The 15066-nt window shown below is 39.4% G+C and overlaps 1 protein-coding gene across 2 annotated transcripts in view; it reads right to left on the reverse strand.

Moving 5' to 3' along the window:
- Positions 1–14841, reverse strand: part of LOC128703600 (very low-density lipoprotein receptor) — a gene marked incomplete at its 5' end in the record, with an annotated part of 59346 nt that extends 44505 nt beyond the window's left edge. The window contains 2 exon segments of one of the 2 annotated variants that reach the window (XM_070101118.1): positions 11251–11334; positions 14696–14841. In XM_070101118.1, the coding sequence (XP_069957219.1) occupies positions 11251–11334; positions 14696–14841 (230 nt within the window). 2 annotated transcript variants of the gene reach the window in all.
- Between the last annotated feature and the right edge of the window lie 225 nt (positions 14842–15066).

A 15066-nucleotide genomic window follows, 5' to 3' on the forward strand; every position in this document is an offset into this window, starting at 1 on the left:
TTTATATAAAAAGTTAATGAATAAACAATGAAAATGACAATAAAACTAAACTAGGGTAAACCATCATTTAAAAAGGATAACCCATCAAATAAAATACCTACTTTCTCTACAATACTTCAATGGTAATCTACTAATTATGCTATTATTTTCTTCTTTTATTTTCATTACTTATGTTGACTGGGAGCATTTCCAACAAATTTCTTAATCCGTACAATCTATAATGCAACACTATACAGAATTACCAATGTGTGCAAATCTTCTATATACAGATACAGGGTACACAGTCATCCATTTAAATTTTTGCTACCAAACACTTTCACACTACCATGGTTTAACCCTTTCACTGCTGGTGCCGTAGTACTATGGCTTATAAGCCAGTATTGGGGCCGTAGTACTACGCCAATATTCTAGCGGCTTCAAATTTAACGGGAGAAAGCTGGTAAGCCTACATATGAGAGAATGGGTCTGAGTGGTCAGTGTGCGCAGTATAAAAAAAATCCTGCAACACACAGTGCATAAGATAAAAAAAAAAAACTCCGAATGTTTTTGGTTTAAAGCACTGACTTTATGGTGTATTTTCCTATGGTATTTATGGTCATATTCTCATTTTCTTGGTCTCATTTGATAGAATGGAAGATACATTACAGAAATTGCGATGATTTTGAATGGTTTTCAGACTAAAAGTACCTTGAAATTGAGCTCAAATTAGCAGAAATGTTTGATTTTTGCCGATGTTCAAGAGTAAACAATTCACGCCATGCATCCAATATACGTCAACTGGCGAGTCTAATATTCTTTCACAAATGCACTGATATTATTTACACCATTTTTACAATAATGCAGTAGTCTCAATAACAGTAAATCTTCTATTTTTTTGTGGGAATAAAAATTCAAAATGGAAAGCAAGCGTAATATAAGAGGGGTCTGGAGACATGATTAATGAACAGAGAAAATGTTATTTTAGTGCTAGGAATGTCTGCATTATTTATTCTGGCCCCTATTTTGAAATTGGCCTCACTTGAATTGTGTATGAAATAGGTCAAACTACCAATTTGTGATCACTTTATTGGGTAGTTAAAATCAATATATGAGCGGTTTCTTGTACTCAATCGACACGACAGATGGAGTTCTAGTGAAATAGGTATGAGTTTGGTCGACTGGAATAATGGAATTGGCCGAAAACAGGGCTCAAAGTGAGCAAAATCGCCGATGTGTAAATATCACTGAGACCACTAACTTCACGAGAGAGTAATTCCATAAGTTTTTCATTAAATTTCATACTTTGGGTGTCATTACCATTGGGAAAAGATTCTCTATCATTTCATAAGAATTTTTTTTTTTTTTTTCAACACTGAGAGCAAGTTTATTAGCAGAGGTCTCGACAGTGAAAGGGTTAAAGTGGTAAACTGTATCAGAATCATGTGGCAAAAAATACTACATCTTGAAGATAATACCAACAAAAAAGGAGAAATCAATTCATTAATTATATATTACACTTTGAGCAGGAGAAGGGGAGAAGTGGAACAGAATTCTTCCTCTGTAAGCCATGCGTGTTGTAAAAGGCAACTAAAATGTCGGGAGCAAGGGGATAGTAACCCCTTATCCTGTATGTATTACTAAATTTAAAAGAAGAAACTTTTGTTTTTCCTTTTGGGTCACCCCGCCTTGGTGGGATATGGCCGGTTTGTTGAAAGATACATATATACTATATATACGTGTAGGTAGTAGGTTGGTAGACAGCAACCACCCAGGAAGTACTACCGTCCTGCCAGATGACTGAAACATAAACCTGTAACTGATTTACATGATGGTAGGATTGCTGGTATCTTTTCCTGTCTCATAAACACGCTAGATAACAGGGATATCGTGCTACTCCTACTTACACTTTGGTCACACTTCACAGACACACATACCTGGAGTTTACCTGGAGAGAGTTCCGGGGGTCAACGCCCCTGCGGCCCGGTCTGTGACCAGGCCTCCTGATGGATCAGAGCCTGATCAACCAGGTTGTTACTGCTGGTTGCATGCAAACCAACGTACGAGCCACAGCCCGGCTGGTCAGGAACCGACTTCAGGTGCATATGCATATATACATACATACATCTAGGATTTTTGAAGGTAGTAGGTTGGTAGACAGCAACCGCCCAGGGAGGTACTACCGTCCTGCCAAGCGAGTGTAAAACGGAAGCCTGTAATTGTTTTACACGATGGTAGGATTGCTGGTGTCTTTATTCTTTCTCAAACATGCAAGATTTCAGGTACATCTTGCTACTTCTACTTACACTTAGGGCACAGTACACATACATGTACAAGCATATATATACATACCCCTCTGAGTTTTCTTCTATTTTCTTTCTAGTTCTTGTTCTTGTTTATTTCCTCTTATCTCCATGGGGAAGTGGAACAGAATTCTTCCTCCATAAGCCATGCGTGTTGTAAGAGGCGACTAAAATGCCGGGAGCAAGGAGCTAGTAACCCCTTCTCCTGTATAAATTACTAAATTTAAAAAGAGAAACTTTCGTTTTTCTTTTTGGGCCACCCTGCCTCGGTGGGATACGGCCGGTTTGTTGAAAGAAGAAAGATCTAGGTTTTTCTCTTTTTTCTAAATAGCTCTTGTTCTTCTTTATTTCTTCTATTGTCCATGGGGAAGTGGAAAAGAATCTTTCCTCCGTAAGCCATGCGTGTCGTATGAGGCGACTAAAATGCCAGGAGCAATGGGCTAGTAACCCCTTCTCATGTAAACATTTACTAAAAAAGAGAAGAAGAAAAACTTTATAAAACTGGGATGCTTGAATGTGCGTGGATGTAGTGCGGATGACAAGAAACAGATGATTGCTGATGTTATCAATGAAAAGAAGTTGGATGTCCTGGCCCTAAGCGAAACAAAGCTGAAGGGGGTAGGGGAGTTTCGGTGGGGAGAAATAAATGGGATTAAATCTGAAGTATCTGAGAGAGTTAGAGCTAAGGAAGGGGTAGCAATAATGTTGAAGGATCAGTTATGGAAGGAAAAAAGAGAATATGAATGTGTAAATTCAAGGATTATGTGGATTAAAGTAAAGGTTGGATGCGAAAAGTGGGTCATAATAGGCGTGTATGCACCTGGAGAAGAGAGGAACGTAGAGGAGAGAGAGAGATTTTGCGAGATGTTAAGTGAATGTATAGGAAGCTTTGAACCAAGTGAGAGAGTAATTGTGGTAGGGGACCTAAATGCTAAAGTAGGAGAAACTTTTAGAGAGGGTGTGGTAGGTAAGTTTGGGGTTCCAGGTGTAAATGATAATGGGAGCCCTTTGACTGAACTTTGTATAGAAAGGGGCTTAGTTATAGGTAATACATATTTTAAGAAAAAGAGGATAAATAAGTATACAAGATATGATGCAAGGCAAAATGACAGTAGTTTGTTGGATTATGTATTGGTAGATAAAAGACTGTTGAGTAGACTTCAGGATGTACATGTTTATAGAGGGGCCACAGATATATCGGATCACTTTTTAGTTGTAGCTACACAGAGTAAAAGGTAGATGGGATACAAGGAGAATAGAAACATCAGGGAAGAGAGAGGTGAAGGTTTATAAACTAAAAGAGGAGGCAGTTAGGGTAAGATATAAACAGCTATTGGAGGATAGATGGGCTAATGAGAGCATAGGAAATGGGGTCGAAGAGGTATGGGGTAGGTTTAAAAATGTAGTGTTAGTGTGTTCAGCAGAAGTTTGTGGTTACAGGAAAGTGGGTGTGGGAGGGAAGAGGAGCGATTGGTGGAATGATGATGTAAAGAGATTAGTAAGGGAGAAAAAGTTAGCATATGAGAAGTTTTTACAAAGTAGAAGTGATGCAAGGAGGGAAGAAAATATGGAGAAAAAGAGAGAGGTTAAGAGAGTGGTGAAGCAATGTAAACAGAGAGCAAATGAGAGAGTAGGTGAGATGTTATCAACAAATTTTGTTGAAAATAAGAAAAAGTTTTGGAGTGAGATTAACAAGTTAAGGAAGCCTAGAGAACAAATGGATTTGTCAGTTAAAAATAGGAGAGGAGAGTTATTAAATGGAGAGCTAGAGGTATTGGGAAGATGGAGGGAATATTTTGAGGAATTGTTAAATGTTGATGAAGATAGGGAAGCTGTGATTTCGTGTATAGGGCAAGGACGAATAACATCTTGTAGGAGCGAGGAAGAGCCAGTTGTGAGTGTGGAGGAAGTTCGTGAGGCAGTAGGTAAAATGAAAGGGGTAAGGCAGCTGGGATTGATGGGATAAAGATAGAAATGTTAAAAGCAGGTGGGATATAGTTTTGGAGTGGTTGGTGCTATTATTTAATAAATGTATGGAAGATGGTAAGGTACCTAGGGATTGGCAGAGAGCATGCATAGTTCCTTTGTATAAAGGCGAAGGGGACAAGAGAGAGTGCAAAAATTTTAGGGGGATAAGTCTGTTGAGTATACCTGGTAGAGTGTATGGTAGAGTTATTATTGAAAGAATTAAGAGTAAGACGGAGAATAGGATAGCAGATGAACAAGGAGGCTTTAGGAAAGGTAGGGGGGTGTGTGGACCAGGTGTTTACAGTGAAACATATAAGTGAACAGTATTTAGATAAGGCTAAAGAGGTTTTTGTGGCATTTATGGATTTGGAAAAGGCATATGACAGGGTGGATAGGGGGGCAATGTGGCAGATGTTGCAGGTGTATGGTATAGGAGGAAGGTTACTGAAAGCAGTGAAGAATTTTTACGAGGATAGTGAGGCTCAAGTTAGAGTATGTAGGAAAGAGGGAGATTATTTCCCAGTAAAAGTAGGCCTTAGACAAGGATGTGTGACGTCACCGTGGTTGTTTTATGTATTTATAGATGGGGTTGTAAGAGAAGTAAATGCGAGAGTCTTGGTAAGAGGCGTGGAGTTAAAAGATAAAGAATCACACAAAGTGGGAGTTGTCACAGTTGCTCTGCTGATGACACTGTGCTCTTGGGAGATTCTGAAAAGAAGTTGCAAAGGTTGGTGGATGAATTTGGTAGGGTATGTAAAAGAAAATTAAAAGTGAATAAGGAAAGAGTAAGGTTATGAGGATAACAAAAAGATTAGGTAATGAAAGATTGGATATCAGATTGGAGGGAGAGAGTATGGAGGAGGTGAATGTATTCAGATATTTGGGAGTGGACGTGTCAGCGGATGGGTCTATGAAAGATGAGGTGAATCATCGAATTGATGAGGGGAAAAGGGTGAGCGGTGCACTTAGAAGTCTATGGAGACAAAAAAGAACTTTGTCCTTGGAGGCAAAGAGGAGAATGTATGAGAGTATAGTTTTACCAACGCTCTTATATGGGTGTGAGGCATGGGTGATGAATGTTGCAGCGAGGAGAAGGCCGGAGGCAGTGGAGATGTCTTGTCTGAGGGCAATGTGTGGTGTGAATATAATGCAGAGAATTCGTAGCTTGGAAGTTAGGAGGAGGTGCGGGATTGCCAAAACAGTTGTCCAGAGGGCTGAGGAAGGGTTGTTGAGGTGATTCGGACATGTAGAGAAAATGGAGCGAAACAGAATGACTTCAAGAGTGTATCAGTCTGTAGTGGAAGGAAGGCGGGGTAGGGGTCGGCCTAGGAAAGGTTGGAGGGAGGGGGTAAAGGAGGTTTTGTGTGCGAGGGGCTTGGACTTCCAGCAGGCATGTGTGAGCACGTTTGATAGGAGTGAATGGTGACAAATGGTTTTTAATACTTGACGTGCTGTTGGAGTGTGAGCAAAGTAACATTTATGAAGGGGTTCAGGGAAACCAGCAGTCCTGGAGATGGGAAGTACAGTGTCTGCACTCTGAAGGAGGGGTGTTAATGTTGCAGTTTAAAAACTGTAGTGTAAAGCACCCTTCTGGCAAGACAGTGATGGAGTGAATGATGGTGAGAGTTTTTCTTTTTCGAGCCACCTTGCCTTGGTGAGAATCGGCCGGTGTGTTAATAAAAAAAAATTAAAAATAATACGTACATTCCATACACACAATTGTTATGATATTAACTGGTCAAAACAAGAATTTTCATGGAGATCCTGACAATGTCAAGGGTGCCAAATGAACAACAGATTTTTCTGACTTTAATGAAGCTAATCTTTAGTCAACATTCTATTAGTTGTTCATAACCAGAGTCCTGAAGGTAGGAAGGGAAGTGTTTGCTTCTGAAGAAGGGGATGTTGCAGTCAGATAGTAATCTGATTGTAATGTCAGCACACTTCTGGAAAGATGGCTATTGAGTGCATGATGGTAAATGGGTTTTCTTTTATTGACCACCCTGCCTTGGCAGAAGACAGCTGTTAAAAAAAAAGTAAATTACTTATAACTACAGCTAGTGTCTCCATTATTCCTCACGATATATGTAATTTTCCATTCAGTTTCAAACAAGAAGTCCACCAATTCATCATTTTACTCGTATCAATAACTTTCCAACTGTAGCACACCAACTTGTCAACATAATTCATTACGCATCCTAAATTCATTTAAATATGGGTTATCTGTGTAGTCTTCTTTCAAACATAATCTGTACATATTACACATGACCTCAAGTAATTTAAGGTACGTAGTGCACTACTGTGCATCTGGTGTACACCAGTACTTCAGCACACTTGTTTGCTTTGACATAACAGCCATTTTCACCAAAGTTGCTTTCCACGTGATACAATGTTAAAACAGAAATGGATGAACAACAGATCACATGCTGAAAACCCATAGTTATGCAGAGCATTTTGGCCCAGTCTAAGCCTCTACAAAATTTCATACTCACTCTAAATTGGATTATGTTAGGCTATTACAAATTTTGTCTGTTTATGTATAGTTAACCAACAATAATGAAATAAAAAAAAAATGGGCAGCTGACATGTGGAAGCCCTTCTTTCTTCCATATGTGAAAATGTTTAGTATACAGGTAATAAAAGTATACAATTTTGTCTTTCTTGCAGACCTTTTGTGATGGCCCTGAAGACTTGAAGGAACCTGCAGACAATGTTAGATCCACAGCTGTAGGAAGCATGCACCTTGTCCAAATATCAAAGAAAAAATACTATGCATTAAAACAACTTCATTGTTTTAAATTACTAAATTGTAATACTGTATTTTTATAAACTATCAAAACTGTAATTATTCTCTACTGAACTCACTGAAGCCAAATAGCATGAACTAGCTGAATATGCGAGTTACAATAAGAAAATTGAATAATGACCATATGTAAAATTACTGCACCATTATTGCCTTATTAATCTTAAGTTTGCCTGAAATGCTCTGCATATAAAGTGACTTTTAGCATGTTCATCAAATTGTTACACTCCTTTGTATAAACATGTATCATGCTAAAATAAACTTGTCATTGCCCAAATGGAAATTGAGATTTAAATGATAAAAATTTTACTGATCACCAACACTAACTCACCACATCACTTGTAAGTGTGCAAGACTGTCACATGAAGAGGAGTATCCCTGTTTTAGAAGGAACTCCAAAGTATGCCAAAAATATACGTTAATTCTTCACATGCTTGAACTGGTGCACAAATTTACATACAAATTTACTATTTACAATTACCATATACGTGTATTTAGAATTACAAGTAAAGAAATCAGAAGGTGTCATTATACAAAAGGTATAATTCAAGAAGAAATGCTGTAAAGGCTTATTTAGAAAGGATGGACTAGGATAGGTTGATTAAGAGGATTTTTCTGGGTTGGCTGTAATGTAAATCTGTACGAGTTTATTTAAACATCCAGCAGGCATGTGAGAGCATGTTTGGGGTTCTGGAGGTGTGAGGTACAGTGCCTACACTCTAAACGATGGGTGGGGATGTTATGAGTCACATTCTGTGAATTGGAAGTATCCATTCGTAACTGCATATCTGTAACTACAGAAGTTTAGCTATGCTTGTGGTGTGCTATTTTCATTAATAGATTTATCATAAAAATAATAAAAAATTCGAAGAGTTGTATCACTTGCTACCTTCTCTTTCAATTTAGTATTCCATTATTCTACCACTCTATAAAGAAAAAATTCCTGATATCACTTTGGCTCCATTTTGTCTTAATTTACTTGTGGCCTCTTATTAGTTTTGTTGAAGGTACTAAAAATCTTCTTTAGCTATTCTTTCATATCCTTTTATAACCTATTATCATATCTCCTTTCCTCCTTTCATCCTGCAGGAGCATTTTCAATATTTTCAGGTGTTTGACAATTCATACTGTAGCTCTTCTTTGGACTCTTATCCTATCCACATCTTCAGGTATGGACACCACACAGCAGCTGCATATGGTATTCTAACATTGGCTTAATATACTGTGGAAATTAGGAGGTGTGGGGTTAATAAAATTATTAGTCAGAGGGCTGAAAAGGGGTTGTTGAGGTGGTTCGGTCATTTAGAGAGAATGGATCCAAGTAGAATGACATGGAGAGCATTTAAATCTGCAGAAGGAAGGCGGGGTAGGGGTTGTCCTCGAAAAGGTTGAAAGGAAGGGGTAAGGGAGGTTTTGTGGGAGAGGGGCTTGGACTTCCAGCAGGCGTGCAGGAGTGTGTTCGATAGGAGTGAATGGAGACGAATGGTATTTGGGACCTGAAGATCTGTTGGAGTGTGAGCAGGGTAATATTTAGTGAAGGGATTCAGGGAAACCGGTTATTTTTATATAGCCGGACTTGAGTCCTGGAAATGGGAAGTACAATGCCTGCACTCTAAAGGAGGGGTTTTGGGATATTAGAAGTTTGGAGGGATATGTTGTGTATCTTTATACATATATGCTTCTAAACTGTTGTGTTCTGAGCACCTCTGCAAAAACAGTGATTATGTGTGAGTGAGGTGAAAGTGTTGAATGATGATGAAAGTATTTTCTTTTTGGGGATTTTCTTTCTTTTTGGGTCACCCTGCCTCAGTGGGAGATGGCCGACTTGTTGGGGGGAGAAAAAAAATCTCCATCTATATTTTTAAAACTATTCCATATTCATCCAATGTAGCATATGCAGTCCTCACTTTCATTTACATGACTTCCTGGTGATATTTTATTAAGAGTGACTCTTAGATTTCTTACTTTGATGCTCCAAATTCTTGGTTTGGTCTGATTTTGTCATCTCACATTACCAGTTATTTTTACCTCTCTACCATATCCTACACAGGTAGAGTGACTATTATATTACAAATAAATGCTACTCTCTCACAGATTATACAGTACTGAGGTGGTGTCTATGGGTAACTTAGTGGGGTTAGTGAGTTTGGGGGGGTTAGAGTGAACGAGTTTGGGGTGTAAAAAATCAATTTCAGTCAAAAAAGTAAAAGTTAATCTATTTCAAAAGTAGGCTTTTGCTGAGAGGAGCAGGGAGGGTGAGTGCATCTGGGTGTTAAGAGTGTATTCTGCATGCTCTTTGATATGTAGGGCAGTGTATTAATACATTACCTCAACTGAGAGTGACCTGGCACTCCTCATAGAGTGCCTACTGGCAACTCTCCAAGAGGTACCAATGTGTAGGGCTTGCATCCAATTCGTAATTGTGAGAGAATGATTTCTCGCATGTGATAACGTTGGAAAGAATAAGTCCAAGTACCTAATTGTGGTTTAACAGAGAGCAATTTATTTTAACTTGGACCAACACTTTCGCCAGCAATTTCAAAGCTGTTAGGAAATTATTGTAATCATTATATTGACACAGTATATGAAACCAATGAGTAAATGAATAAAATGGGTGTGCAACTTTTGTGAATCTTTATTGCCATAACATATTGCCCATACAGAAGACTCAAATGCTGAGGTGAGAAGCAGCAGTTGCAAACAGCATCACAGTTAGGGTCCACTAGTGGCAATAGATAATGCCAACAGGTTGGGCAACCTAGAGGCAGTGTCATTTATGGTCAAAATGTAGGGACACCAAGATCGTCTTACAGTTCGTGTGAGTAGGGCTTTTCTTCTTACAGGCAAGGAATTGTTCCATGGCATGGAGCAGCTCCATGCGACTCATTTCAAATGAATTACACAAGTTCTGTCTAGAGCCTACCAGGGAATGCTTTTCTCAATTTTTGTTTGAGGTCTGAGAGTACGGTTATACATATTTAGTCTATTTTACCTTTAATGAAATATTTAGTTCTATTTTGCTCTTGTTTACTATTTCCTTTTCAAAGTTATATCCTCCATCCTCCTTACATTGCCATCCCAGGTACATTTTCTCATCCAATTTACCCCTAGATGTAATAAGTTAACTCTAAAGACTATACACAAATAACCTGCACATAGGAGAGAGGAGCTTACAATGACATTTCAGTCCAACTTAGGCCATTTACAAAGTCACTGACTTTACAAATGGTCAAAGTCAGACCAAAATATCATAAGCTCCTCTCTCCTATGTATGGGTTATTTGTGTATTGTTCCAGTCACGGTATTGTGCCTTTGTTCTTCTCTGAAGACTGTTTTAAAACCTCCACTTCTCTGAATCAATTATGATTGCTTCCCATTACGCAGGTACTGTATAACCCCTATGGATTTAGCTAATGAATGATGAGGATGATAAATGACTATGACACTGATGATAATTAGGATAATGACTAATGATAATTTTTCTAAACCTCTAATTACTTTTCAAACACTAGGAGGAAGTCTGTACTTAAATTACTTCGTTGATGTTATACGCAGTGTGGTTTGGAGTTGTTTTGCACAAATAACAAAACTAACATGTAAATTTTCACGCCAACAGTGTCTTGCACAGCACTAATGTGTAAAGGATAACAGCAACTACAGGATTGAACAATCTATATGCACTACCCAATACAATATAACTAATGTACCAAATTTCATGTCAAACTGTGCTATCTATACCACAGAGCAAGGAAAGAAATTCAGATTATGGCATCCCACTGGAAAAATTTAAAACTGGGACAGTACAGAAGTATGCCAATACAATGGCTGTCCTCAACCTGGTTTAACAATCTTAACAGCAATTCATAAGTAAATAAAAAGTTCGGCAAGTTTGCAATCTGAATACTGTAATCAAACTTCATATTTTTCTTAACAAAAATAAATAAAAAAATATCTGTACATATATATTTTTTTTTGTATTATATATTACATTACATCATTTAAGCACTAAATTAGAAAAAATTAAGCTACTCAAGCTAAGCTAGTCAGATATGAAAAAATCATTTAACCAGGTCTTGGTTGATAAGGCCTTGACACTGAAGTACAGTACTGCAAGTAGAATGTCTGGAGTAGATCAATTAGTGAATCAAGAAGCTAGGACCTTCCACCTTCCTTTACTTATGAAACCTGAGCATTTCTTACATGTTCATCTGTCCCGTTGACACAATCGTCTTCCCCATCACATCTCCAAGATTTCTCTATGCATTCCCCATCTCCGCACCGCATCTATGTAACAAAACAAGGGAAAAGACAAATGTTGACATATCACACTAAACAGAATTAGTCACTGCAGTCCAATTCTAGAAATGCTTTCTTACATGTTCATCCGATCCATCGTTGCAATCTTCCTTGCCATCACAAATCAGGCTGCGATCTATGCATGACTCGTCTGCACAAGCCACCTGCAGGGTTACAGGTTTCGCAGAGGGTTATGTAAAAGAGATTATAATCATTCTAGGTAGAAAGAACTGAGTAACAAGCCATGTGACACAGCATCTATGTTTTTTATTGATCTGAGTCATGTAATTTAAAATTCAGCATAGGTTCCTAAATAAAAATCTCAAAACTTTTGTGTACACTCAAAAGTACAGGTGTCATATTAGTTGCCAATACTGGAGTATTGCCATTTAAAATCTAGATTAAGTCTTGTGGTAACTGAGCATATATCTGACATCAATTGAGGCTCAAGTGTGCACTGAAATATTAAATAGCAACAAGCATTTAGGAAATTTGTACCGACCATATAAAGAGTTGTGAATCTAATAGTAAGCACAAATTCAACATCACAACTTTGGTAAAAGGCTATCCTTATATTTTTTTCTTCTAACACACTGTCTCCCACCAAGGTATGGTGGGGTGACCCTAAAAAAGAAAAAGCTTTCCCCATCATTCTTGCCAGAGCTGCACCAATACTACAGTTCAGATGCTGCTCCTAACTGCAAATATCCCCACTACTCTTTCAGAGTGCAGGCGCTGTACTTCCCACCTCCAGGACTCGAGTCTGGCTAACTGGTTTCCCTGAATCCATTCATAAATGTTACCTTGCTTACATTCCAACACCACATCGAGTCTTAAAAACCACCTGTCTCCACCTACTCCTTTCTAACACTAACACACACACACACACACTAACACACACAAACACAAACTAACACACACACACAAACTAATGCACACACACACACTAACACACTAACACACACACTAACACACTAACACACACACACACACACACACTCAAGAGATTTAAAGAAGTGTTCACAGAGGAGACAGAAGGGACTCCAGAAAGACGGAGAGGTGGGGCACACCACCAAGTGCTGGACACAGTACACACAACCAAGGAAGAAGTTAAGAGGCTTCTGAGTGAGCTAGACACCTCAAAGGCAATGGGGCCGGATAACATCTCTCCATGGGTCTTGAGAGAGGGAGCAGAGGCGCTATGTGTACCCCTAACAACAATATTCAATACATCTATCGAAACAGGGAGATTGCCTGAGGCATGGAAAACAGCAAATGTAGTCCCAATCTTTAAAAAAGGAGACAGACATGAAGCACTAAACTACAGACCAGTGTCACTGACATGTATAGTATGCAAAGTCATGGAGAAGATTATCAGGAGAAGAGTGGTGGAACACCTAGAAAGGAATGATCTCATCAACAGCACTCAACATGGTTTCAGGGACAGGAAATCCTGTGTCACAAACCTACTGGAGTTCTGTGACATGGTGACAGCAGTAAGACAAGAGAGAGAGAGAGGGGTGGGTGGAATGCATTTTCTTGGACTGCAAGAAGGCATTTGACAGTTCCACACAAGAGATTAGTGCAAAAACTGGAGGACCAAGCAGGGATAACAGGGAAGGCACTACAATGGATCAGGGAATACTTGTCAGGAAGACAGCAGCGAGTCATGGTACGTGGCGAGGTGTCAGAGAGGGCACCTGTGACCATCGGGGTCCCACAGGGGTCAGTCCTAGGACCAGTGCTGCTTCTGGTATTTGTGAACGACATGACAGAAGGAATAGACTCCAAAGTGTCCCTGTTTGCAGATGACGTGAAGTTGATGAGAAGAATTCATTTGATCGAAGACCAGGCAGAACTACAAAGGGATCTGGACAGGCTGCAGACCTGGTCCAGCAATTGGCTCCTGGAGTTCAACCCCACCAAGTGCAAAGTCATGAAGATTGGGGAAGGGCAAAGAAGACCACAGATGGAGTACAGTCTAGGGGGCCAGAGACTACAAACCTCACTCAAGAAAAAAGAGCTTGGGGTGAGTATAACACCAGGCACATCTCCTGAAGCGCACATCAACCAAATAACTGCTGCAGCATATGGGCGCCTAGCAAACCTCAGAACAGCATTCCGACATCTTAATAAGGAATCGTTCAGGACCCTGTACACCGTGTACGTTAGGCCCATATTGGAGCATGTGGCACCAGTTTGGAACCCACACCCAGCCAAGCATGTAAAGAAACTAGAGAAAGTGCAAAGGTTTGCAACAAGACTAGTTCCAGAGCTAAGGGGTGTGTCCTATGAGGAGAGGTTAAGGGAAATCAACCTGACGACACTGGAGGACTGGAGAGATAGGGGACACATGATAACGACATACAAAATACTGAGAGGAATTGACAAGGTGAACAAAGACAGGATGTTCCAGAGATGGGACACAGCAACAAGGGGACACAGTTGGAAGTTGAAGACACAGATGAATCACAGGGATGTTAGGAAGTATTTCTTCAGCCACAGAGTAGTCAGGAAGTGGAATAGTTTGGGAAGCGATGTAGTGGAGGCAGGATCCATGCATAGCTTTAAGCAGAGGTATGATAAAGCTCACGGTTCAGGGAGAGTGACCTAGTAGCAACCACTGAAGAGGCGGGATCAGGAGCTTGGACTCAACCCCTGCAACCTCAACTAGGTGAGAACTAGGTGAGTACACACACACGCACACACACACACTAACACACACACCCCACACACACACACACCCCACACACACACACACCCACCCCACACACACTCACCTCGCACGCACACCACACACGCATGCACACCACACACGCACGCACACAACACACGCATGCACACAACACACGCATGCACACACACACACACACACATATACACAACAGGCCTGGTGTCTAATCAACATGTGCCTAGGACAAAATGGTAACTAACACACACACACACACACACACATACAATAGGCCTAGTGTCTAATCGACATGTGCCTAGGACAAAATGGTAACTAACACACAAAAGACACACACACACAAAACACACTAACACACACACACACACTAACACACACTAACACACACATGCCTGTTGGATGTACAAATTATAAATCCCCCAAAAAGCATTAATCTCAATTTTTTTTTTAAGTGCATGAAAAAGGCTGTAAAGCCTTTTTACCAAAGTTCAAATGCTGAGTTTTCACTTACTGCTCACAATGCTTTGTAATTACATAAAGTTCTCCCTAACAATGAAATACCATATAACAAGAGTACAAGTGTCTTGAGTGAAGCATATAAACAACATTCTTCAGATTATTCATACATGAAATAAGCCAACTAAATATTTAACAACCAACCTGAGAGAATGAGCAAGTTTTCTTTGGACAATTTGCTTCATCTGAATTGTCATCGTCACCACAATCAATGTCTCCATCACAATGCCAGCGTTTTGAGATGCATATACCAGATGCACAAGTGAACTGTTCTGAAGTACATGTTGCATCTGCAATCAGTTAACAAGCATTAGTAAATGTCACAAAAAATAAAATTCAACTTCATATAAAATAAAATTGATACTAATCAATTTAGTAGGTCATCATAATTTATTTTAAGAAATGAAGGTCTATTGAACTTAGCTCTCAGTCTGTGCCCCACCAAGGATGCTGTGATGAATTTACTATGATTACACTATTTCTCTACTTCCAAATTTGTTTAATATATTTTCAAA

The sequence above is a fragment of the Cherax quadricarinatus genome, chromosome 76 (genome assembly GCF_038502225.1).
Source record: "Cherax quadricarinatus isolate ZL_2023a chromosome 76, ASM3850222v1, whole genome shotgun sequence".
NCBI classification, from domain to species: Eukaryota; Metazoa; Arthropoda; class Malacostraca; order Decapoda; family Parastacidae; genus Cherax; species Cherax quadricarinatus.